We start from the raw sequence: 26,696 nt of genomic DNA, 5'->3' as shown, positions 1-26,696 counted from the left end.
ACAGGTACAAATAACCTGAGCCTGCCAACATGGAGATCTTGTTTGAAATCTGACTTTCATCATCTTCATCTCAAGAAGAGTTACTGAACACACGGTGTTTACTAACGTTACTGAGACCAAGATCAGCCATTGATCTCTGGTTATCCTCCTTTGGGACACCACACCAGGTTTAATTTCTCCATGTTCCCTTGTCCTGTTCAGCTTTGGTACCATCATCATCTCTGGAGCCATTCAACATCACCTCCCATAGGCAAGTCTATGCCTATCTTCTTTGAGCTATTTTCCTTCTCAGCAAAGCAACCTGGTGCAAAGATCTACAACCATAGGCTCAGCAGTCTAGAAAATTGTCTAGAAAAGTAGGTATTGAGATACCAGTGTCAGTTTGTTTGGAGCAAAGAAAGTTAAATAAGGTTTATCGTGTTTGGTTTTTAGAGGACTGGGACTTTTTCTTTCGATAATAGCTAGCTGTTAGTTTATTTATCATGGTGTTCCAGCATCTTAATTAACATTTAGATGATCAAAAACCTGAAATGATATTTTAAGAAGTACGGAGGTGGATATTTCCTTTTAGGGACAAACATTTATAGCAAAGCTGCTGAATATGTGAAAAGTGCTTTGCAAAAAAACCTCTTGTGGCCAAATTTTTCAGCATACGGCAGTGAGTTTTGTCCTCTTCTGATCACCAGACATCAACGATGAGAATCACTTTTGCACCAACAGACAGGAAAGGCCTATTTGCATTTTAAGTAAGTCTTATTGTTCCTGAACCACAGACTAAAATGTCTGGCAGCATTGGAAGTTCTTTGTCAAGGAGTTACAGAGTTGATTTGCAAGAGGAATAAAGGCATTTCCTCTTGCTGATATGTATGATTTAAAACCATGAAGTTAGAAAGGACTTTATTTTAGCAGGGATATTTTTCTTCTCTGTAACAGCCTTGAAGAAAAACCTGCCTATTACTGCCTCAGTTTTTTCTCAGCATGTTGTTTCTAAAGAAAACTATGTCACTAGGAAGTCAGTTCTAATTTTATGTGCTGTTTTGTAGCCTGCCTACATGCAAGGCAACTTTTCTTGCTATTTAAACATTGGATGTTGTTAGGAAATTGGGTGGGGTAGGCACTCAAACAGACCCACACCTCAGTGACATATAATCTAAAATTTATTGATTTGGCAGAACAGGTAGCATGGTTGGATATCAAGTCCTATTCTACAGAACGTAAATATACAAGTCCCAGCTTCTCCCCACACCCCATTTGGTTTAGACTGACACAAGGTGAACTCAGGGGAATGGGACACTCCAACCAGTGAAGGTGTCAGGTCCAGACCTGGCACCTTGGTCCTGAATAGAGGGTTCCTCCTCTAGCTCCCATATGTTGTTGGACATCCCTGTACCCCCATCCCAAGGAGCTACTGATCTAACCTACCCACAACTCTGCATATTTTGAACTGGCAGATTTAACTGTAAAAAAGAACAAACACAAAAAAACCCTTACTAAAGAGTAAAACCTTTGAAGTCAATCCCATGCTGCCGTTATTCATGAAAAATTGCCTAAATAAGATTTTTGCCTATTTTTCTCTGTGTGTTTTGAACTTTTTCATCCTACACATCTGTTACTCATTAATAGAATGCCTTTGCCACGGTCTTCAAATGAGTGTAGACTATCTAGTCAGGTCAAAAGAGAAGGGTATCTATAAAGTGCAATTTCAACTCCTTAAAAAGGAAAATTGATCCTTTTGAATCATCAAAATGACAATGCCAAGAGCTGCCACAATACATTTATCTGTGGGCCAGTTAGGAGCAATATACAGCAGACCACAAAATTATTATGTCCTCTTTTTATTACTTTTTTGAACAATCCATTCAGTCCTGTATTTAGCAGTGGAAAGTGCAATTGGAGGATCGCTAATTGTGAGGTGAATATTAGTGTATCAGTCAACGCACCTGGCAACCATGCATCCATCAACTTGAATTATCAGTCAGGCATCGGACGGCAGTGACTTCCAGCAGTCAGCCATTTAGGGTGGCTGGGGAAATCTGGGTTCAGGCTTTGATTTATAGCTCACCTGATGACCAGTTGAGGATCTGCACCTCTGTCCTCTCCACAGTGTCAGCTGGGGCAGGCGATGGGGTCCAAGCATCAGTTAAGAAAAAGCATCAGAGGGGTGCCAAGTATTAAGGCAGAGAAAGTGGGCAATTCCTGAGGTGGCGGGGAGGCACTCGAGGAGGCTGAAGGCCAAGGAAGGGCAAGCAAAGGGATGCCCAACTCATCCTTACAAACCTAATGATTTGGGGGGGATTGAGCTCAAGATTTTTAACTGTCAAGGTGTGGATGTCCTGCGTAGAAAATGTTGTTCTCATCTACCCACAGCTCTCAACTGAGGAGGAGCAGGGGAAGGAGGAGGGTGAGTGTTTGTCCAGCAGCAGCCAGCCATGGGAGTGGGAAGTAGCCATAGGGGAATTTTTAAAAATAGTCTCCCTTTCAGGATCAGAGCTTTTACACAAAAACAATTAATTAAAAAAGAAGAAGGGGGTGGGAGAGGAGGTTGTGCAAAGGCTTAGAGATGACTGCAGGGGCACCAGTGCCATTTCATGGACTTTTCATTCTCCTTCTAAGGTGACATCCTAAGCCCTTCACCGCTACAATACTGGCCTAGCTTGCTTAAAATTCTCCGTTTCCCATAAAATCTGGCATGGAGACAACTTTCTGGTGACAATTGCAAATGCGCTTGGGCAGAAAGGGGCAAGGCACTCATTATTTTTATCAGCCTCCCACAGCAGAAGTTGAAGTTCTATGGAAAATATGTAATTTCAAATGTATTTATTTATGAAATTTTAAAATCAAAACAATTTCTGACTGACATGTTCCTCTCAGCTGGAACAATAAAAAATTGTGGTTGGGTCATAGCTGGATTAGCTGGAGGTGACAATCTCTCTGTGTCTCTTTCCCTTCTTTCTCTCTTTTATAGACTGGAATCTTTTTATCCTCTCTTTTTTTTTTTAACTTTTGCGTAAGTGCCTATTATAGTTATCTTTATACAGTCAGCATAACGTCATGTTGTTACCAACATTTGCGGTTTTCTTTCAAATTTCTCCAGGCTGTAGGGCTCGTTCTCCCTTTCTAGCTATTAAGCTTATGTTGAGTCTTGAAACAACAGGCAAAAAGCTTCAGCCAACAGTGCTATGGCCATAGCTGTGCTGGCCAAGAGGATGATAAAGGTTCCCCTCACATGTGTGTGATAAACATAATTCTCATTTGCATTCCTTAGGATAAATGTCACTTTCCTGAAATGCAGAGTAGTTACGAAATTACTTTTGTAGGAGAGACAGACATAAAGACTTGGAATAAAATTCTGCCCTGTCTCCTCTGTGTCTGCCTCCAGATCTTTCCATACACCTATACTGAGGAGTTCTGTTTCCATTTAGGCATCCTCCAAAAAAGGCTTAGATTTACAAAAGTGATGCAGTGTGTCCTTTTGGTAGTATTTAAGGTCAGATTATCAGAACAGTTTAAGATTCAATTTTCTGTAGCTGTTCTGGAAAACCTAGCCACTGGTTTAGATATTCAAGTGGGAGCTGACCCAGTCATAGAGTATTTCTAGCAAGGCGTTATTAAACATGACCTGCTTCTCAAAACAATACGTCCTTCCAGTGCCGAGTGTCTGGATGCATTAGCTGGTATCTGAAGAAAATGACTGTGGCAGAACCTCATTTGTAAGTTTAAGAGCTACTCAGGTATCCTGACATGAAATTTGCTCATTTGCTTCCAGTGAAACACTGTTTCTTTTGTCAGTTTTGGCTTTTTCATTTGCAAAAGGCATACTAGCCTTTACAGACTGTGAGATGATTAATAGATACGTTAATACATAGGACATAGAGAACATGTGCAAATGTATGTGTGAGTGGTTTTTTCCTATATGAATTTGACATATACATTGACAGTTACGTTTATGGGCACTACGAGTCAGCTAAACATGTCCAATACTCTCCATTCTAAACACCCAGTTTTAGCAGCTTGCAATTTTTACAACTCAAATGCCAGCATCTGGGCCAAACAGTGCTGTATTAGTAACAGCTCTGACAGTTTTACCCATTAGTCCCTCAAATGGGAGCCATCCCATCCAAGTTTTGGCAAACATGCTCATATCACAGGGCATAAAGAGACAAAGATAGTGAGCCCATAGGAAAGCCCATGAGGCTATTAATCACCTTGTATTTGGAATTAGGCTACTATGGTACTCAAGACATGATGCTTAAGGACACACACTGTCCAATGAAAGTAAAAAAGAAGTATTGAATAGAGCTGCCCATTCATTGAACACTGGCCACCCTGTTCAGTGAATGAAGTAGCATGCCTTGCATAAAAATAGTGATAATCACATCCCTAGATTGCAATCAAAAAGTGACTGAGCAGAACCTTTGTTCTGGCATGCTCAGCATTTAACGAATTAAGTAAGTAACCTTAGTAAGGGTCTTTGGAGAAAAGGGTGAGAGAGATGATTACTTTTTGAAGGTAATAACAAAGAGTCCACCAAAGCTGTTGGTCTCCTCCCCCTTTGAACAAAAAAACAGAGAAAAAAGTAGATAGAGTACTCCAACTTTAGCTTAGTTGCTAAGCGTTTAGTTCCTCTATTTCTGATCCACCACAAATTGAAATGATTCCAGGTGAGCTAAAAGTACTTTATACCAGTAGTTTCCAGCTGTGCTTTGAGGTTGGCATAGGGGAATATCTGCTACTGGGAATAAATGGTAGGCTGCAATCAGGCTGACAGCTATTTAGAGGGGCAGGAAGCAAACAAGAGAGTGATGGTCAGGCTTGCAGGTCATCAGAGTATGTTCGGCAGAAGTCCCTGAGGAGAGTGTTTTATTATCCCAGACCTCACTGCTTCTGCAGGAACACTCCCCTCTCCAGACACTGCTGTGGCCATCTCAAATACGAACTATCTCCTTACTCTTCCCCTTCCCATGCTTCAGTCTACAGGAAGATTAACCCAGTTGGAATAAACATACCACAGAGAGGCTTTCAACTTCAAACAAGCCCTGGTACCCTATGGCAGATAAGTGAAATGATACTAATTCCCCTCAAACAGTCTGCCCTATTGTGGTGGTGGTGTTATTACTATTATTGCTATTATTGTTGTCATCATCATTTTTTACTTTTAGTCATTAATACCACTTATTTTCTACTATTTAATGTATGTTCAGACCAAATTCCTAGCTTTCTTATGCTCTCTGGGGGAATTTATTGGCAAATAATGTTTCAACACATTGCTATATCCTGTGCCACTACTTTAGGCATAATGAAATACCTCTCTCATACCAGCATGACTGTAGGACTCTGACCATACTCACTCAGCTTACATAACTTGTTTGCAAGATCCATGTTCTGCCTGCTTTTTCCCCATTTCAAACTACCAGGATGCCTTCCAAAACCAGCCCTATTCAGGCAACTGCAAAGTCAACGGGCTTGCTTACATGGGAGGCCAAAAACTGATGCAACGGGTCAAACCCTGGTCTCATTTACGCCTATACTGAATGTGGATCCGTTCTCCATAACGTGAGCTGTGGCTGTGCCTCAGTTCTGAATCTCAGGAAATTTTGGGTCAGATATGTTGCTAATACGTAGTTGTCTAATCTCTGGCACGCAGTTTTGAAATAGCTTAGCCATGATTCTCTGCGGAGGTTTGATTTAGTGTGATGGAGATCAGAAACTGAAGAAGAAGAAGAAATTATTCTGGGGAAAAAAGAAAATGTGGCTTGTAGAAATGCCTTTTTCAGAGCTTGAGATACAGTAGTTAAGTGTAAATACAGAATAAATGCTGCTTCTTTAAGCTCTTTAGTTATTCCTCAGTGGGAGGCAGGGAGATACATGCAAATTATTTCCAAGCTGCCTGGTCCCACAGTAAACCAAGTAGTTAGAAATGACAATGAATTAAAGATTGAAGCTTTTGGTAGTTATAGGGAATTTCATTTTGATTTACAAAGACTTCTTGTAGACTCAACTGTGTGACTGAAATACTTTTCCTCTCCTTGAAGCCACTACTTACCTACACACAGGTAACAAATGGCATTCAGCAATAGAAATACAGTGTTGCTGTTTTGTAATTTATTGTCATATTCATTTTCACATGACCACAGATTTCTGTTCTGAAGAAGCTGGGTTTTGATTTTTGAAAGTAGCACAGATACTTTGCATTCATTTTGCACATCATTTGGATGCACAGTTGTATTGACAATTGTGTATCTTCTGTGATCACATGGTCATAACATGTAAGGACCAATATCCACCTTGTAATGTTAACACTAAAATGGCTGGAAGAGCGTAACAGCCAGCAGAAAGGACTGTGAGACCAACTACCTTTTCAGCTGGATCTCAGGAGCAACTTGGTAAAGCAGGTAAAAGTTATGCCAGTACAGACCAGCGTGAGAGGAGAATTAGACCCAGTGTAAGCACTGACTCTAAATACTTGTTGCATAGGCAAAGTATGATGTCATTTTCCTTTTTTTCGTCCCATCCTCCTTCCTGTTTTGTCACAGTGTCAGTTGTGAACCATCGGGAAGGGTGATTTAGCATTTCATCATCAGTAATAAAAGCACAAAGCCACGCAAGTCAATATTGGTTTGAGCATGTGTTACTGAAAAGAAACTATAACTGAAAAAATCCTCACAGCACAGTGATCCAAGTGCAACCATGCAGAAAAAAAAAAAAAGAAACCAGGGATGTGTTCTTCTAGTAAATCCTGTGTTTACTAGGAAAGAAGACCCCAGGAATGAGACTAGACGTCTGCGCGTACCCGAGCAGTGAGGCACTGTGCATCGGCTCAGCTGAGATGACGCAGGCAGGCAACAAGTGGGGAGCAGGTGCTGACCCCACTCCATGGGAGTCCCCGGGGTGCACCCCACACTCAATCCTATTCACTCCCCATCTCTCCAGCAGTCTCAGTAGGAAGGCAGGGAGGATGTCGGTTCCCTGTCCTACAGGAAGCGCACAAGTGAAAGGTCTGAGCCTGGCTCACTGCAACCACCCCCGGCTCCTCCAGCCTGCCTCTATCTGGCTTGAAAGTGGCCACTTCAGGGACCTCGTCCCCTGAAAGCGGTCCTGTCAAGGCTTGGGTTTTGTCACTGACTTGATAAGCCCTTCCCTGAAGTGTTTTTTTCAGACGTAGCATTTCACTGAATGAAGTCAGCAGCATGTACATGGCATTGACTACTCAAATAACCAAGAGCTACATGAGTACTTTCAGATGCAGGATCCTTCTGACTAATATTCCTATAATGTCTGACTAATGAGAGCTGGTTAAAATGTCAAGAGTTTGGGGGGGTTTTTTTACTACCTTGTTTCTTACTCACTCTCACAGTAGATGATAATTAACTGACATGTTGTTTACTCATTCCATTTATAAAGTCCTGTGGGGATAAAAGAGTTGCTGCAGCTTAACTGCTTCTGCATAGTTTAGGAAGTCTTATGGGTGTATGAGTAAGAGTGGCTGTTCCTGCCTGGAAGCAAACAGGCTTGGCTCTGTCATTTAAGAGTAGGTCCGCATTGAAGATAATGCAGAACTACTGTTGCCCAAGTGGGAGAAGTCTGCTTCCGTAAGGCATATTTTCTCCCAGAGCTCCCCTACCAGCAGCACTGAACTTTTCCACTGCTGGTGATGGAGAGCAAGGTCAGACCCATGGCATCCTCACTGCCCCGCTCAGGGATGTGCAAGGAGCCCTTTCTGCACCCTCTGAGCACCGGCTCAAGGAGGTGAGAGCAGCAGTCCCTGGGCGCATGGGTGGGCAATGGTAAGGGAGCTGGCTTTGCCCTCTCACACACCCATGGAGCTACCTCTCACTTGCAAAACCTGGCCCTCCACTGATGGCCTGGCTCCTCAGGGCAGCTCCAGAGCCTGGGTGTTCCTTCAGTGGCTTCCTCAGCCATGCACGGCTCCCATGCCAAGCCCTTTCAAAGTAGCAAAGGGATTTTGCTTGATGTTGATGAAGCAGAGACATCACTGATAAGACTATCATACAACAGAGCATAATCCAACATATATCTAAAGGCAGCAATAGCCTAGGAAAGAGCCTCGGGGAGAAATGCCTAAAATGGAGAGGCCATAAAGAAAGTGCATGTATAAATGTATAAAAAAAAAAGTAGGCAAGGCGAAGAACACTGTCAATATTTACTCTGCTGCAACTGACCTCCCCATCAGTTCTTTCAGGTCATTCGTTAAATGCATGGAAACTATTGATTTTGTCTAATTAAATCATTTCTGTGCATTTCACAGGGACAAATGCTAAGCATGGCCTGCGCTGTAAGGCTTGTAAGATGAGCATCCACCACAAGTGTGCAGACAGTATTGGACAACAGCGTTGCATGGGCAAGCTGGTAAGTGAGCAGCTCAGGGCAGCAAGTGCAGTGGGAGGCACCAGCTTGTGCTGGAGCCACTCACTTTGTGTGCCTGACCCGCTGGCTGGCATTTAGCTGGTGCATTAGCAGAACTGACACCAGGTCATTTTACTGAGGCGGGAAAAGTAAAGCCAGGTGGTACCATATTATCAATTTGGGCTATTGCCACCACACAAAAACCTGAACAAAAATGAAGCACAAATCTGGTCTGCTTTGTGGATGTGAAAATACAATTACATAATCCAAATTTAGCTAAATAACAGAATTAATTCCCTTGATTTAAACTGTGCTTGCTGTAGTGCAAGTCTCTCAAGGAATGCTATAAATTAGTCAAAATATTTCAATGGAGTTTAACAAATGAAAAAATCCTTCAAATTATGTTTTATTGCTTTTTCCACTCTTAGGGCTTGAAGAAAAACCATAATTCATCTTAAAAAGAAAACCAAAGGATATTTCACAGTGAGACACTACAGAGTATGAAGCAATCTTTCAGTAGGAGAGGCTGGGAGGAGACTTGTCCCTGTATGGACACAGCTCCTTAGTGCCTGGGTCATCTTCTGAGCAGCAAATTCTCATTATTGGCAAAGGCAGGACACTGTGTTTGAGACTATTCTAACCCAACTTGATGACTTTTATGGGAATATGGTTCTTTTGGTTACTTTTGGAAAAAGAACTTGGAAAAATGACCATTTGGAATATGAAAACTGAATAAATATATTCATGTTTCAGACTTTCTTAGATTTGTTGCAACCTGAAGGCACCTGAAACAAATATGAGCTAAACCCAAACAGTTTCAGTGTGTTAAATGATGAAAAAATGCAAGCATTGACTTCAAAAGGGCTGGAAATCCCACCTTTCTCTGGAAAGATCTTTCCTCTTCAAGAGTATTCAGTGAAAGCTATTGAGGCAGATCTTTATGCATTTAATCCATAATCATAGCCCTAGTGTGAGGCACTCAGGTGTAGGAAGTTGGTCTGTGGAGAGCTGAATGACCTCATTGCAAGCCCTGGACAAGCCAAATATTAAATCACATGAATTGTTTCACACGTTTCTTGATTCCAGCCTCAGCTTTTGTGGTCACTAGTTTACAAAAGCAGAAAAGTAGAGTCCAAATTAACAGCAGGAAGTCGTCCAGCAAATTCACAGGAGTTTTATGAGCTCATGTTATGCCTGAATCTAGTCTGGGGGCAAACTGAAGCTGGAGAATCTGGAATTTATTCTTCTAAGAAACCAAATTTATCAGTCTCCTCATTCCTTCTCACTCTATACTGCAGCTCATTAGCAAAAGAACTAGTTGTTGAACTATCATTTTTTGATGTATACGGAACATAAGATACGGAAAATATGTGCATCTCCATGAGGCTTTTCCACTTCTCACTGTGACTGGAAATTCTCACAGCCTGCAAAGATTAGAAATTTGAAAGACCATTTGTGAATCTTTAATACCTTGAAGGGCATTTCCAAAGACTTCGATATTAGCACTTTCATTTTGAGATACTTGCTAGCTGAGATAGTAAATAGAGAGGTAACAGAAAGTGTTTAACCTTCTAGGAATGGTTTTTAGAGTGGTATAAGGCACCATTATTGGCCATATTGTGGTATTCTTTAATGGTATAACTTGAGTTGTTATAGTGCATTTCTCTACAAATGGACATTGAGGGGGCATCTGGTGATGGCTTGGGGAGTTTTTTGACCTTACAAGACAAAAAAGCAGTGGAAGCTGCAGTCAGTCAGCAGCAAACCTTAGAAAAACCTATAGAAAGTCTCTAAATTCCTTGGATTTTGGAAGTGCATACGTGGGAACATGAGGATTTGGAGTTAGGGTGGGGAAGGGTAGTCGCGTGTTTAGCAAATGCAAAACAACGCAAATTCACATTACATAAGAAGAAAGGGAGAGGAAAACTTCCCAGAACCTCTAATGATTCAGCACTTCTGCTGCAATTAATTAGTGCTGCTTTTGTGTAAAAGACAAAAGAAAAAGGGGAGCTGAAAATGAGCCCCTCCTTCCACATAAATATGGGAAATTGTTCTTTTCCAGGAGAAAAATCAAATAAATCCCTGATCTCTAAACCCCACAGTGACTCAACAACAGGAGGCAAATTTCCAGCCTCACCACACTGTTACGCCATTAGCCGAAGAGCTGAGGTTATTTCTACTACATCAATCATGGCAGCAATGCACTTCACTTGTTTTTGCTTTCTCTCCCTCCAGCCAAAGGGATTTCGACGGTACTACAGCTCACCACTACTCATTCATGAACAGTTTGGCTGCATCAAAGAAGTGATGCCTATTGGTAGGTTTTGATTGCTTTTCCCTTCAGTCTCCCTTTGGCAGTGCTCTGCAACAGCAGCGGCAGACTTCCAGCCGTGGTATTTACCCTCAGCAGCCTTCCAGCTCCTTTCGGTGACTGGATGTCCTTCTGCCATCTCAGGAAAGGACCACTTCAAAGATACAAAGCTGGAAGAGGAGAGGGTGTGTTTATTGTGCGTTTCACTCAAACCCCCATACATACAACCTCTTAGCAACTACTAGTAGGCAGTCAGTTTAAAATTACTTGTCTGAGGACATTTACATGGTTGTTTTCAGCAGTTAGCGAAAAAAAAAAAGTTAATTACATGGATTTCATCTAAGTTTCTCTTTCTAAAAAACATCCATCATTTTTGTCAGAAGTAATAGAAATGTTTTGAACAAACTCTGGCTAAAAAATGAGGTGTGCTTTGCTCTCATCAAAATTCAAAATCCCATGTTTTTTCTCAGTACTTTGGCCAAAATTTCCCTCCTTCTACACAGTGCTACAAATGTACTGTATTCTATGTGTCTACCACCTTGCACTGCAAGGGAGGCTGAGGTCTAATAATGCAGTATGTAGAAGAGAATTTGAACTGAATTTGCTCATGCCAATTGAAGACATCCATTCCTCTGCCTTGGGACATTACTTTTGGGGCCAGCTATGAGGGAGAGTAGGAGTGAGAATTGAATGGACATACATCAGTGGGGGTGGTGGCCTTTCTGGCTACCCCTACACTGATCTGAGCAACCTGGAGCACATTGCCAACAGGCAGGTACTTACTCATACCTGCATCTGGATGCCATAAAGCCCCACAGTGGGGTTGTCAGTACCTTTCAAGGAAGATCCAGGCCATCCTGTTTATCCACGTCAGCCAAGTAGGAGCCCTCTGAGGGTAGATGGATAAAGGTGATGGCCCACCCATACCACAAGGATGGTCAGGCACAACGCAGGGTTTTTCCCTTCAAGCATCTGCTGTTGAGAGCAATCCAAGAGGTCAGTGGTAGGAACAGGCAGCAAACATGGATTAAAGCCTCCTGGTACTCTGTCTTCCTTACCTCAGTGTAGGCAGCATCAGTGGTGATTAGAGAAGGAGTATGGCAGGTAAAGAGAGAAAGGCAATGGCAGGGACCCAAAGAGCCTGTATGAGGGGAGGATGATCTTTATGGAAGCAGAGAGGCAGCAGAAAATCGCTAGCAAAAGCCAGTTCCACTAAATTCATCAAACACTTTTTATCAGGACAGTCTCTCAACTTGTGTCTAAGCGTACACCCCGTCATGCTGGTAGAGGTAGGTGTTTCTCCAAGTGGAGCAGGAGCATGACCAGAAATATCTTCCAGGGACTGATGCATGTTTTGCTCCTTCTGTTGCAGCCTGTGGAAATAAGGTTGACCCTGTGTATGAAACTCTCCGCTTTGGGACCTCCTTAGCCCAGAAAACCAAAAAGGGCAGTTCTGGAAGTGGGTCTGACTCTCCCAACAGAAACTCTGTGAGTATCCCACATCTTTCTTCCATTTTCTTTCTGAGGGAGCAATAGATACTCATTCATAGGAGTTTGTATCAGAGTTCACAAAACTTGTATTTCAAACTGTTAAAAAAAAAAAAAATCTCACCCTCAGCTTACAAAATGAGACCAGAAAACACATTATTTTTGCAAACTCGGGTTTTAAGTATCTTTTAGATGACTCTTGAGAAAAAGAAAAATACAAATTAAATGGATAATATTCTTTTATTGGATTGGAAAAGGAAATTACGTTCTTTTGATTTTGCATATCTGTGTAAAAGCAGAACAGAGATATTTAAACTGTCACGCTGGAGTAGATGCATCCTGCCTGTTGTTGACGGTGGGCGTTTACCCTTCATACAAGGGATAGCAATGGGTTGGAGTCTTCAGAGCCTAGATTTAAAAGTACAAGCTCCACAGTACAAGCCCAGCCAAAATTAAGCCATTGCTACTGCAACAAGGCAATGGACTGGCACCTCCACCCCTGCCCAGGGTAGACTCAGGAGGGACGCATCACAGATTTGGGCTCCTCTCTCCAAGCCCCAAATATAGGCAGGTGTGCTCAGCTGCTTGTATCCAGACAGGGAGATTTTCACCTTCATGTTAATCTTTGTCATTCACTCTCTCCTATCATAAAAGTCACGTTCTTCAGGACAATGGCAGAAGAGCTGGAGAAGGAGGACAACGGAAACGATAGTTCCATTAGCCCTGCCTTTGCTAAATCCATACCTAGTTCAACAGTAATAATTACCAATTTCTTCCTTACAGAAATGGTTATTTCAACAGTATTGGGACCCATAAAATCAGGAACTCATTCATGGTGTTGAAAGAATGTTTCACCTCCAATAAACAGGCACTTAAGCCTATGCTTGAGGCTCTCTTTTTTTCAAAGAGATTCTCCCCACTCCCACCAAAAAAAAAAACAAACAATCACACCTGAGTACACTGGAGGCTAAAGCTGATTGTCATGTCTAAAAATCAGACCCACGTTATCTGACAATCTCTCCTGCACTCACGTCTGTAAAAATGACCAGGCACAAAGACATAATGAGACTTGGTCTCCAAGCCTCAAAGCAGATACTTACATGTTTAATTTAAAGTTGTGCTAATATCTGTTTATGCTAATATCTGTTTATGTTTGGTACAACATTTCCCTGGCACTTAAATGTATGCTCACTCACATGGCTGAACTGTAACCTCAGGTGGTGTAGGTGGCCTCTAAACAGACATCCATTTGTGTCAGATGTGAAAGAAACCAGACAAATTTAAACAAGAACTAAGTGAAATCTGCAAAGGAGTTGTTAAAGGATATGTCCTCTATCCACCCTTGTTTGTGCCTTAAAAGGAATTTGGTAATTTCCATTCTTTTTTAAAACCCAGAGTGACTCTACCACCTGTCGCATTGTGATTACAGTTCTTTCTTTCAATTATTTAATTTACTTTGAGACAGAAGTTCTACAAATGTAATTATTGCTTTCTAAATCAATAAAGCATTCTGTTGAATTATGAATGGCAACTCAAGCACAGAAATCATGAATGCTGTGTCAGCTTGCCCTAGGGAGCTGATCATAACTAGGTGGGGGGTGGGTGTAGAATGAGGAACGCAAGTTCATTATGGGAATTTCTCCAGGGTATTGAGGCTGAGACAGCACATAGCACGTGTCAGCATACAGAAAACAGAAAACGTTAGAGAACTGAATAAACAGACAAGTGAAACCATAACTTCTGCCAGTGCAAGCCTGTGGATTGAGACAAGGATAAAAATGTGGGGTGGACACAACCCTGATCCAAATGATGGGGCCATGGAGCTTTACAACTGTGATGTGTGACCCAGGAGCAGGCACTGACCAGTGATGTGACACAGAGCCCTTAGAGCCCAGGTAAAAATGCACAGGAGTGTGTGAGCTAGGAGCACATGTGCCATTAATAATGCACAGGGACTAAGATCTTTCCCCAGTGGTCCTCACTTCTGTGCTGCTCTGCTCCTCTCAAAGCAGAAGCAGCAATGCAGCTATGATTAGGCTTACAGCTGGAGCTGGGGAGCGCTTCAAGGTTCTGCCATGTCACCAAACCAGGGACACCATGGACATAGCAACACCTGGGATGCCACTTCACCTCGCAGGTGGTGTCCAAGCTGCCAAAGGGCTAGCTCTGGATCAGAGCAGCATAGCTGCTCCTGCTGAAGGTAGTTAAAAGCAAAGGCAACTAGCCTAGGAGCCCTGCCTTGCCTCTACAGCCATGAAGCTTCCAGGGCTGCAGTTTGTGTCCCTGCACAGAGTAGAGATAACCACCTTGCTCTGACCTAGCCAAGGTATTTTTAACATGACTGAGCAGTGTGGACACACCCACTGTGATTTTTCAGCCTGGATTCTGCATTTCCCATAAAAGAAAGTGGCCATATGCTCCAGATTTACTACCTACTGCTTCCTTCAAAAATGTGCTTCTGCAACCCACATTTATACAGAAAGTCACTTGAGGTGATGTAAATGTGATTGCAGTTCTTGTTAGTTATTAGTGGATCACATCTTCTCAAAAGCAGCTTTGTACCTCTATCATTTCTATTAGACTATTTGTCATACAGCTCTTGACTGAAAAATCATTAAAGGTAACTGAGGTTACTTCAGGAGGTCTTGGATGAGGTATATACTGAAAAGACAGTCACTGCACATCCCTTATGCAGTAGTACCCAACAAAATAGGAAGCTAATCAGCAATTATGAAGCTAGTCTATGAAGACTGAGGAACATGCTGTAGCAATGAGCTGAAAAATACCTGGGACTTATTATTTCAACAAAGCCAGTCTTTCCCTTCTCCACCCAGCAACTAGAAATACCTAGATATGCTCTACACTGACTCCATGTTAGCACTGCTATTGCAGTGCCTTCTCATCCAGGGGTGACCCATCTGTGAAAGCAGCAAGACAAGCATGACCTGCTGTAAAAGGCTCAGTCTAAAAACAAGGCATAACAGAGCAGTAAAGTAGAAGGCTCTTAAAATAACAAGGGAAACAAGATAACCACAAGAAACCTGTGGCATAAATCTACTTTTAACCTCTTTGTTCATTAATATCCTTGGATGGAGAAGTAGCTAGGAAATTACTAGACAGGGGAAGTAAAATTGTCAAAGTACTTTCTAAAACAAGCTTTGTTGTCAACACTAGTAAAAGGAAAAAAGCATATAAAAATCTATAAAGCAATTCAGATTTTGTGCTCCCTGAACAAAAGCAGAGAATGTTCCTCATTTGGCTTTTCTTCCTGTAATGCAAGCAATAGACAGAGCTATGTGTACAGTATAATTGTAAAGTGTCATGGAATAATGAAGTTAAATTCTTCCATGTGTCTTAAAATACTGTTAACAAGAAATAAACAAAGCTTAGGAGCCTGTAAGGATTTACAGTTTTCCAGGTTAGAGAGAGCACCTGACTCGAGTTCAATTTTTATGGTTATCAGAAATGTTTTACCCAAAAGAAGTCACATGTGGAGAGTTGAGAAACTGAAGTTCCGTAAGTTCAGATTTGGAGAGAATTGTTTGGAGCAGGTCCTGGTTCCTGTCGGGCTATACATGGAGAAGCTGACTACCCAACCAAGGAATCTGGTGCCTTATGCAGAGATTACTTCTGAGGCTTAAGATTATGTCATCCCATGTTTTCCTACACCCTAGAACAATGGGTCCCTAATCATGATTGACATTGATATGGTACAAATAAGAAATCATAGTAATTCTAACAACAACATTTGGGTTTCATTTTTCCCTAACCATACCAGCCAGATGACTGTTTGAAAAGAAAGTGAGGGCAGATATTTAAAGTCTGACTTCACCAACTCTATCACGCTCCAGCTCCTTCTTTCACAGCACGTTAACAGAATTAAAATCACCTTTACATTACAGTTATTATACTGAATAATGTATTCAGGGTTAATAAATTGTCAATAGTTTCAATTAATGTTGTCTCCCTGGTAGATAGCTATTTAGTATACCTGCAGGATGTACAAATTCCCCCAAGTCCCTTCTATTTTATACAGAGAACCACATTGTTTAACACAATCCTTTGTTCCTTAACTTTCACTTCACTTCACTTTATACTGAAGAAATCTTTTGCACTCCAGACTGTAAACTTGGTCTAGAGTTCTTTCTGGGCTTTCACTGCTTCCTGTGAAGTAGATATTTGTTGTGCATCACCAGATACAGTGTTTTCTGCAATCCCATTAGCCTGACTTGCTCTGCTCTGATAGCACCCAAGTAGTGCATTCCCCAGAGGCTCTTGTGTGGTCTTTTTTCACCTCATCGCTCACTTTTTCTGGCTTATCCCATCTCATTTGCTCTTTCTGTCCCTGCAGACAGCTGACCTGGCAGAAGTTCCTGAGGAAGGCGATAGCTCTGCAGGCACCCTTGACATAAGCAGGAAACGCAGCAACAGCGGTGAGTGCTGCCAGGCCAGGATAGCATCTTCAGATGTATAGGCCTGTGTACAACCTATTTCAGATGGGTTTTTACGGCATGTCCATGTTTTAGCAGCATTCTGGTTTTCAAAGTGGGAGGTGAGTGGGGCAGGTAGTTGGTGCAAGAATTTGGGGAATGCTTTTTGCCATTCAGATGAAATCCAAGCCACCAGTTTTCTTAATTTGTTGTGTCCAGACCTGACACTGGACAAGGTTCAGGTCCGTTCCCTATCTCTTACGCTTCAGGAACATGACTGTAGACTAATCACTGAACATGCTTCAGTTCCACACTGGCAAAGTGGAAAAAAATAATTCTTTCTTTTCCATATGTTTGACTTGTCTCCATGTCTCTATATACCATAACCTCTTTGGGACAGGAAATGAATCATATAATATCCATATGTCTGTAAAATATCCAACATAATGAATCTTGATTATAATTGCAGCTTCTCAGTACAACTATAGTATGTGCCCAGTAATATTAATAGCCCAATTCCTTTGTCTGCTTTGCGGTACAAGAGTAATGTTTTTATAGCATTGGTATGATGGGATTTCAAGACCATCATACCAGTTGAGAGCCTAGTAATGAAATCTCAGCCACTGAGGGATGGTGTTCGTGACCCTGTTCTTGAACTCAGTCATGGTGAGGGAAGCAATAAGTACAAAGGGGTTTGCAACACTAAGCAAAACTTCAGGCCCAAACCATCAGAGCAACTTCTCAAGCAGCACGTAAACCTGAAGGCTGCTTTGCTGAATCTCACATGAGAGGTACAGTACAAAAATAAATCACAGTGAGCATAGCTTTCTTCCTAGCACCCCCAGTGCTCCTTACATGCTGCTAGCAATTCATGTAGGTGAAATGCCAGCTTCAGCTGTCCATTCCCATTTTATGCTACCTCCTTATTCCTTTCCTCCCCTCCTATCACTTTTCCTCACTGTGTTCAGCCATTTCCTCCGTCTCATTTTGTGAACATCCCATCTACGTTATCTGCTTTCTCCTGACAATTGGGGGGGGGGGGGTATTCTGTCTTGTGAGTGCAAGTTGACCTGACCTGGTTAAAGATAAAGAATTCAGTCTGTTTCACATTGTTTAATCCTGCCCACCTGAGATTAATTTGGCCCTGTTTGAGTTTTCAGATAACTTTTTATTTCATTGTTGATGAGTAGTTTCATTTCTGAAACCCAGAGAAACTTTTTTCTCTGAGATCTGTATTCACTGAATGCACTGAGAGGCATTCAAGGAACTTACTCAAAGAGATTAGTTTAAAAACTCAGCATGTGTCACACCTCCAAATAACTTCTGCAGCACATTAACGATTCCTTTGATCAGCACTGCCTTTTTTACAATCCATCCTTCAGAGGCTCAGAGTATAAATTATGCATCAGTCACTCCAAAAATTTCCCCTTGGTAGATTTTTAATAAACTGCCCACACTGTTTGCACAAGCTATGGAAATGGTAAAATCCTTTTCAGATTGTAAAAATCCCTGCTTTTTTTTTTTGTCTGTCTGCTGCTGCTAGGGCAAACAAATATGAAAATAGATGGATTTCTGTTGTGTGCATACATGAACTACATACGTCTATGGCCTTCACATTCAAGTGCCTCCTAGTAAGATCCAGAGACCATGACCTAAACAGAGATTAAAAATTTAACAAAGTAAATTCAAAATATTGTTGCAGGGTGATTCACCACTCCTTTTTCCTCAGTTGTCCACTGCCTCTTTAGCAGGCAGTTCCACATTAATGCCTTGATGAATCAGGTCCATTCCAGTTCTATTTCTTTTTTTTTTCCATTACAAAACTGTCTCCTGCAAATAAGATTTTAGGAAAATGTACGTTTGAGACTCTTTGCTTAAAGAGAAACATCAGAAAAGCCACAGCCTGCAGAAGAGTGAAAGGACCCAGCACATGTGTGGCCATGTAATCACTCCTATAGACTTTTATGACAACCTCAAGGGAAGATTCAGGCCCTGGCATACATACTATGAAGCAAAGCTTCCTAGTTTACAACTGTAAGATGGCATACCTAATTTCCAGCCCTTCAGCCTCCTCTAAGCCAGTTATACTCTTTCACTGCTGTGAATTGCCATCTGTAACAGAAGTCCCGCAAGCCAAAATGTACTTTAAGTGACATGTATGAGCCTGTTATCAACACGGATTTGAGCACTTTCCCCCTGAGTCAAATATGGGATGTCCTCCCTGCAAACCCAGGTTTGGTGAGCACTTCTTGGAAAATACAAGGATACAGTCCATCTCCCTCCCAGCCTGCTGGGTCAGCTCCACAGCTCACGAGGCTGTATGTTAGTGACTCCTCTTTATTTTCTGTCACCAAGCAGAAATTACTCCAAACATGATGCTAAAATACTTCCACTTCGTCTGGTGAACAAATTTCTGCACGTCCAGAATGCTCCTGATTACCCACCTCATTATTCACCAGAACTTTCTCTATTTGCCTCCCTAACTCCTTTTCCTCTGGACACAAAAAACAAAGCATAGTAATTTGAGTAGGACTTAAATACTGCCAGACTGTAGCAGCAGCATTTTACACCCCTTTACACAGATGTAGGATATACGTATACCCCTGTACTAGAAGATACACGAAATTAGTTTTATTTTTAAGGTTTTCCCTCTGGTGCTCGTGACAGTTTGCAGGGTCAGAGTCTCTCTACAACATGACTTGGTGAGGAGCACAGTGAGGCCCCCAGGTCAGCTGCAGTCAGACCACCTGGACACAACTTGGGCATTTTCAGGTTAAACCCTGCAGGTATCAGCTCACATGCTGTCTTCGCATTCACACATTGGGACTTTATGACAACAATATTGTCTTACATTTTGTTGGAGAACATGTGCTTGTGTGTGCTTGTAGATGCATGTCACTTTGTACAAAATCTTTCTTGTGCATACTGTGGCTGCCGTTTTAGCTCTCTTTCCTCTGTTACAAGAACACTACATTTTTTCAATGTCTAAGTAAGTACAGTATCAAGGAACCTTACTATTTCACTCATAAAACATCTTCAAAGCCTCTTTTTGTGGTTGCCATGTGCAGTGTAGAATAGCCACAGAGATAAGTGTTAATGGAAGAAAGGGTGAGCAAGTGAAAGAACAGAGGGGGAAAGAAATTCAGCAGTTTGGTGTTCCCTGGCACCTTCTTTCTCTTGAACACATGTAACTGTATCACAGAGAAACAAAAAGAAAATGCACTCAATCAGCCTGCTACTTATTACCATTTTGGAGATTTCCAAATCATTAGAGACTACAAAATCCGCCTTCTGCTCAAAACACCTGCAGAGGTAAATGGTGGAAGAACATGCTGGTGGTTCTATCCAGAAGCAAGAAACGCCAGGCAATTCTTAAAATGTGAAGGGCGATTTCAGCCCATGTAATAAAGCCACTGTGGTTTTTCTAGGGAGATAACTGAGGACAGGCATCAGTCACTTCATGAAGCAACTACAGTAGAGGGTAACTGATTAGATATCAGGTATGTTAGGTGCTGTGATCATTGTCTAATTCTGTGAGTTTCTGATTTAGTAACTTGGAAGCAAATTTTCACACATACGGGCCTGTGTCTCAGATAACCATCCTGATTTGAAAGCAATTCAGGTACCTCCTATAAAATCAGAGAGAGAGGCAGCATATCCAGTGCCCCCCAGGCAGGGACTACTGGAGGGAGGGATCAAAGAAGGCTATCAAACATCTAAAGAGAGAGGATCGAAGAGGGGAAAGAAGGGCTCTTAGATACAAAATTCCCTCAGTATTGCTCATATATGGTCATTGGGTCTTGCAGGTGCTTTTAAACAGAAATATTGCTCATCCTAAACATGAAAATACAGCATTCAGTGTGAGGAAAAGGCCACTGGACTTTAAATAGTAATGCAGTTAGGGGACCTAGATTCTATTCCCAGTGCTGTACTTGTGTATATTCATCTGAACAAAATGGTTTATTTGTTACAATCGTAAATTCTTCAGGACAGAGATTGTTTTGTGCCATGTGCCAGTGGTATGCATGGATTTGTTGGGGGTGTAGAAAGGTTCAGAGGAGAGCACAAGTGATCAAAGAAAGTAAAGGGGAAAGGGAAGAGATTAACAAAATAAAGGTGATCCCGTTGAGATGAAGAGTCTTAAACTACTCCTAAAATGTCATGTGTTTGCTTTATTTCAGTGTTTACATACTCCGAAAATGGCACAGAACACTTTGGAGAAGAACCAAAAAGTACACATTCCCCGGTATGGGCACAAAGTTTGTGAGAATGCAATGGGAATGGGTAGTCATATAAAAGTCTTGTTTTTATGGATAGCTAAGGACCTTGAGTAGGTCTGCTGGGGCACTGTTCTGGAGAAGCATCGATATCCGACTGTCATGTTCTTACACCATTTCTTGGCCACTGGCCACTGTTGGAAGCAATATACAGGACTGGATGGCTCTTTGGTTTACCCATTATGGTCCCTTTTATATTCTTCTGTTTATTACAAATTGATAATATTAACACAAAAGATCCAGTGTGGAGGCGCTATATCATTGCAATAGAACTGCAGTAATGTAAAAATCATAGGTTTGATTTGGAAAATTCTTTGGGGTTTGTTTTAGGTGCTTTTTTTTCTTCAGATTACCAGTGGAGAAAGTGAGGAGAGAGGATAGCCAGTCTTCTCTGTGGGAAGTCCAGCGCAAGCAGCTTTCTGTTTCAGAAAGTGATTTTCCCACACTCTGTTTTGGACCTGTGCACTCTACAACTTTAAGTCCATCTGTAACGAGGACTGTATAATAGACATCTTATACAATGCCAGTAATACACTACTGAGCTCGTAAGAGTCGTACATTAACACAGAGCAAAAGGCAGACTCATTTTTAAGATCTCACCAGAAAGACCAACTTGTGCAGATTTCTGCTTTTGTTCTTTGGAAGCCTGGAATTTGATATTGGGGTTTAAAGAATCTTATTTCTAAATGAAGGTAGTTACTGCCTTAGTAGCTCGTAATGTATGTGGGCCATAGTCCTCCAAGGTGTGAAAGCAATGAGATGATTCTGGCTCATTTCTTGGAAGATCAGGCCTCATTCCTCAGTCTCTAACAAAGTGAACCAAATTCCTATGCAGGACAGATATTTAAATTTTCTCTTTCTCTTTTTTCTTAAAGGGACCATTTTATAAAAGCATGTTACAAATGAACACCTATGTTGCCTTGTACAAATTTGTACCACAAGAAAATGAAGACCTGGAGATGAGGTAAAGCCCCAAAATATTTGTTAATTGATTTGACCCATGGCATTTGACATCTTTTCTTTTAGTGCAATTAGTTTGACTCATGCTACTCACATTTTGCGCGGTCTTGCTAGAGCTCTTGTTGTAAAATGTGTCAGCTCTGTTCAAGGTATCCCCTATATCAAAATAATCATGCACATGCCACAGAATTTAGGGAACTGCCAGAGTAATGCCCCTCTCATCAGCATCTCCTTCACTGAAAGCCTTTTTCCTGTTCCCAGCTGTGCCTGCCCATTGCTCTAGAACTAATGAGTGGGATATAAGGCAGAAATTACAAGCTTCCCTATCATTCTGCTTTGCTGGCATTTCCTGATCATTACTTTAGGAATGTCAGCTCTTCAGGAAATAACCCAGGGTATGGTGACCTTTAGTGCAACTTGTCAGCCATTCTGCTTGAGGGATTCCACTTTGCATCCTGCTCCTTTAGGGGTGTATTCCAGCTAGCACTTTTGTTCCATGAAGAGGAACACCACTCAGAGAAGCCTGCAGTGGACTACCATCCTCATCAAGACATAGCAATCGGGAAAACACATCATTCTTCAAAATTTTCCTGTCCCTCATATTAGGGGAAAAAGCAACTTGTGGTCTGCAACCTGGACTGTCATGCCTAACAGGCTTTTTCCAGAGGCACCAGCCAGGTTTTAGACTAGGGTTGCTCAGCTACAGCAGCATTGTTTGTCCCATGGCCAGAAATTCAGTAATACGTGGGTTAACACTGTTTCATAAGGGATGCCAAATAGCTAGTAATGTTGTTGGTCACTGCAGAGCCAGACAGGATTCAGCTCAGTCGCGTGAATTTTCATTTAACATAGTTGAATTGCTGGAGATGGGTTCAGCATAGCAATGTTGTCAAGACTGACAAGCACTGTCCTGGGAACTCAAGTCAGGGACCAGCCGGACACTGATCAGCCCTAACATAATGAAGGCAAATAGCAGGGGAAGGACCTGAGCTGGGAAGAAGAGTTAGGGGAGATTTCTGGAGATCTCAGCTCACCTCTGAGGGGATGCAATGGGTGGCAGATTACTGCAGTGGAGAGGTGCCAGCCCTGATTTCAGCAGCAATTAGTACTTACCACAACCTTGATTTCTTCCTCAACAGCAGGAGCAGCCAGTCAGGTTTTCCAAGTAAAGTAGGATATTGCAGTAATATGCTTATTCTAAGAGATGGCCTTATATTACAATACAAGAGACAAGCAACCCCAGGTTTCAGACACTGCAATGAATGGAATGGAATGGAATGGAATGGAATGGAATGGAATGGAATAGAATAGAATAGAATAGAATAGAATAGAATAGAATAGAATAGAATAGAGTAGTTGGAAGGGACCTACAATGATCATCAGTGGTTGCCCGGCCACTTTAGGGCTGACGAGCACCTATCTTGCCACCTACTGAAATGTAGAGCACTGACATAGAGCAGACAACTTATCCAGGGTTGTGATTTACAGAAGAAAAAGATGAGACCTGAGAATGATTTCAACCAGTAGTAAACACCAAGGAGGTTGCCCTCTTTCAGGGATTAGCAGCCTAAGTATAGGCAGCAAGAGTAACACAGGTCCATCTGGGACTTCTATTTTGAATCCTTTTAGGAGATTAGAGACATCTATATTAGTCCTGTGCTAAAAAATATTATAAGCAAAATCTGCAGGTCTTACATCTAAAAATCTCAGTGCTCAGACCACTGACATGGAGAGACTTTAGGTTCAGTTGCCATCTTTCTCTGACAGCCAAATAAATTTATATTTTCTAAGTTATTTTCCTAATAACCAGGCTGAAGGGTATTTGGAGGATGGGGCTCTCCAAATCCTTCTTGTTGAAAGTGTTCTTCCTTGCAGTGTAAGGGTTCCAATGGTGTCACAGCCTATTCACTTTGAAATGGCAAGATGGGCTCCCTCAATACTGCTTTAAGTGTTTTATATTAAATTTTAACTGGAATAAGGTATTCAGATGTCCTTTCCCATGGAAGAAATCTTTTACCACCAGGATACTAAGTTATCTTTTTTCTCTAGCCTCCTTTCTCACCTCAGCAACATTTAATTATTCCAAACACGTTGGAACAGCTTCCTGAGGAGGGCTTGAGGAAAATCCTACCCTGTTGCCCTATTGATAACGCCTTTCTGTGAAAGCTGGAAAACTCTGGTTCAGATTGATTAGTGTTAGACGACCAGATGCCTGTTTCTCCAGTTGTCAGCAGTAATGATAACCACTTGGAAAGTGGACCAAAGAAGCCCACCACCATCCCCACCTCTAGCTGCATCCTGGACAGGTCCACATCTTCTATGCGTGCTCTGAAAAAGCCCATTAAATTGGACCCATTATCCATCATATGCTCCAGATGCATTTGCAAGCTCTTGTGCTGATACCTCAACAATACAGTGAACCTAACAGGGAATGCAAGGAAAGCTGAATAATTAGGGGTCAACCATTAATTTTATTAAGATCAAAGAAATGCCTGTTATCAAGCAGACAGAGCTTTCTGAGGTTAATCTGTTTGGAAATGGGCTGCCACTTTCTACAATGCAGCGCTATTGTAATTACATAATAACATTGATGAAATGCCACCAATGGGGGGAAGGAGGTCAAATAACTGTTCAACTACCTGCACAAAATCAGCTTAGCACATTTTGCTATTAGCATTTCCAGCCAAATTATTCTCCTAGCTCTGCTTTGGAACTAGTCAGCTGGATGCTGATACTTAGCAATTACAACCTTGCACCACACATTATAAAGGTAAATACGTCCCATTGAAATCAAAAAGACATTCTTGGGCAGAATTATATCCCTGCTGACTAATTGCCTTTGTCAGTTAAATAGAACTATTTTCCTGCTGCCTTCCTTCTGCAATCACAGCTTGAAAACACAGATGATAAAGTGGTGTGTCCCAACAATGTGAAATGTCTTGAAGTAACAAGATAATGCCTGTAACAAATAGGGACTGTATTTTAAACAGTTTCTTATTAAACAGGAAGTAAAAATTCCAGTTCACAGATGTTGTCTCAAAATAAAGGTCTAGCCCCAATATACAGAGACTTTCTTTCCACATTGCCATGTATGATTGAAGAAAACCTTGCTGCCTCATTGAGTCTACCTGCAACAAATGCTCAGATAAAATGACCAAGAAAGGACCACCTTCCTGTTAGAAGGTAATTGTGGAATTGCTGTGGAATTGCTGATGCAGCATAACAATTAAGAGTCATCTTAACTACTATTCCTCTTCTAATTACAGGCCAGGGGATATGATCACTCTTCTGGAAGACTCCAATGAAGACTGGTGGAAGGTATGTGCTAATTATTTTATATCTGTTTTCTTTCCAAAGGGAAAAATATGTTATTTTCAATACTGAACTTGTACTAAAGTTACTAGTGTTAACAATCTTCTTCTATCAATGTGTTTTCTCCACAGGGGAAAATTGATGACAGAACTGGATTTTTTCCTGCTAACTTTGTTCAAAGAGTGCAACACGATGAGAAGATTTACAGGTGCATCAGGACGTTCATTGGCTGCAAGGAACAGGGACAGATAACTCTGAAAGAGAACCAGGTAAGTTCCCCTGGGCTGGATCCTCACTGGACTTGAGCATCCAGCGGTCTGACCAATGATTGGAGGCAAAGTTGTGCAAGATGAGCACAGGCAGATGCCATTCATTGCAATTTTACTACAAGATTTATTATTTGTACGGTAATAGTGTCTAGTAGCCAGTTAAGAGCAGTGTTGGCCTTGTGCAAATGCATACTCCCTGCCTAACGTAGCCTAAATTTTCAGTCTCAGAGACATTCATAAATATACTTTACATAAAATGCACACTTCTACTGACTTCAGAGGGACAGCTTGAAGAACACACCATCTTAGAGGTAGACTTTGTGTGCCTGAAAAATGATCTCGTTTTCTCCTCATTATTAGAGCTAATATAGTAAAAGACAGTTGCTCCCTCCCCACACCTTAACCTACCTAAAGATCTAAACAGAGCTCATTGTTTTGGCTTCAGGAGGAATAGAGTTAAGGTAGCACCAAACCAACCTGTAAATCTTAAATTTAACTCTTGTGCACAAGTTGCAAAGTATCTTTAATCATTAATTGCTTGTGTCACCACTTACACACCCTCTCTACAGGCTGTAATTTATGCTAAACTAGAAGTGCTGCTGTGAATTCAAGTACACCATGTGCAGTGAGGACTCACAGGGTCCATTCACCTTGGTGTACTTTCAGCAGCTCCTTCTACTTTGTATCCTTCAGGTGGGTTCACTAGGCAAAAGCCATGGCCACCATTATGAGGTTTGTCTTTGATCTGATTTTAAATGTGATTTTTAACACAATTCTTACCAGATGTTTAATACATCCAAGTGTCAAGTCTTGTGATGCTGCTATAAATGCTTGCTGGGGTGAAGTGAGAGAAGAATATGGCTTAAAACCTGCATTAAGGGACAGCCATGTTTGGGCATAAGCTCATGTAAATAGGAGGATGGCTGACTAAGGGTGGCAACACAGCTTGAGTTCTCTGATGCCTGGATGAAATAGAAAGCTAGATTTTTCTCACTGTACCTTCCACCTCATTAGGTATTTCCTTTCCTTTGGCAACTGATGTCACATCACCAGGACTTGTTTGCCTTACAGTGCCTGGACAGCCACTGATTTTAATAAAGTAGAGCGGAAGTTAGCATCAGGGTGGACTTCAGGGCCATAGATTTTTCCACACAGAACTTCTGTAACACTTCACTCCACGGGTGGGTAAGATTAACTTATGCCTTTGCCGCTGCTGTCTTGTGGCACAGCAAAACATACAAGTGCTAACAATCCTTGGGTACACACAGCTTTTTAAGGAAGGCAC

General features: G+C 41.7%; 1 protein-coding gene across 2 annotated transcripts in view; it reads left to right on the top strand.

Annotated features, from left to right (window-relative positions):
* The window catches only part of STAC (SH3 and cysteine rich domain), a 74,431-nt gene that overhangs the window by 39,037 nt on the left and 8,698 nt on the right, over positions 1–26,696 (top strand). For both annotated transcript variants that reach the window (XM_052793166.1, XM_052793177.1), the window contains exons 3-10: positions 8,267–8,367; positions 10,600–10,681; positions 12,048–12,163; positions 16,515–16,596; positions 20,775–20,839; positions 21,746–21,834; positions 25,097–25,148; positions 25,274–25,411. In XM_052793166.1, the coding sequence (XP_052649126.1) occupies positions 8,267–8,367; positions 10,600–10,681; positions 12,048–12,163; positions 16,515–16,596; positions 20,775–20,839; positions 21,746–21,834; positions 25,097–25,148; positions 25,274–25,411 (725 nt within the window). The remainder of the gene's footprint in view (positions 1–8,266; positions 8,368–10,599; positions 10,682–12,047; positions 12,164–16,514; positions 16,597–20,774; positions 20,840–21,745; positions 21,835–25,096; positions 25,149–25,273; positions 25,412–26,696) is intronic.

Source organism: Harpia harpyja, chromosome 1, assembly GCF_026419915.1.
Source record: "Harpia harpyja isolate bHarHar1 chromosome 1, bHarHar1 primary haplotype, whole genome shotgun sequence".
Lineage (NCBI taxonomy): Eukaryota > Metazoa > Chordata > Aves > Accipitriformes > Accipitridae > Harpia > Harpia harpyja.
The sequence above is the reverse complement of the archived record's forward strand: the minus strand, read 5'-3'. Positions and strand labels throughout refer to the sequence as shown.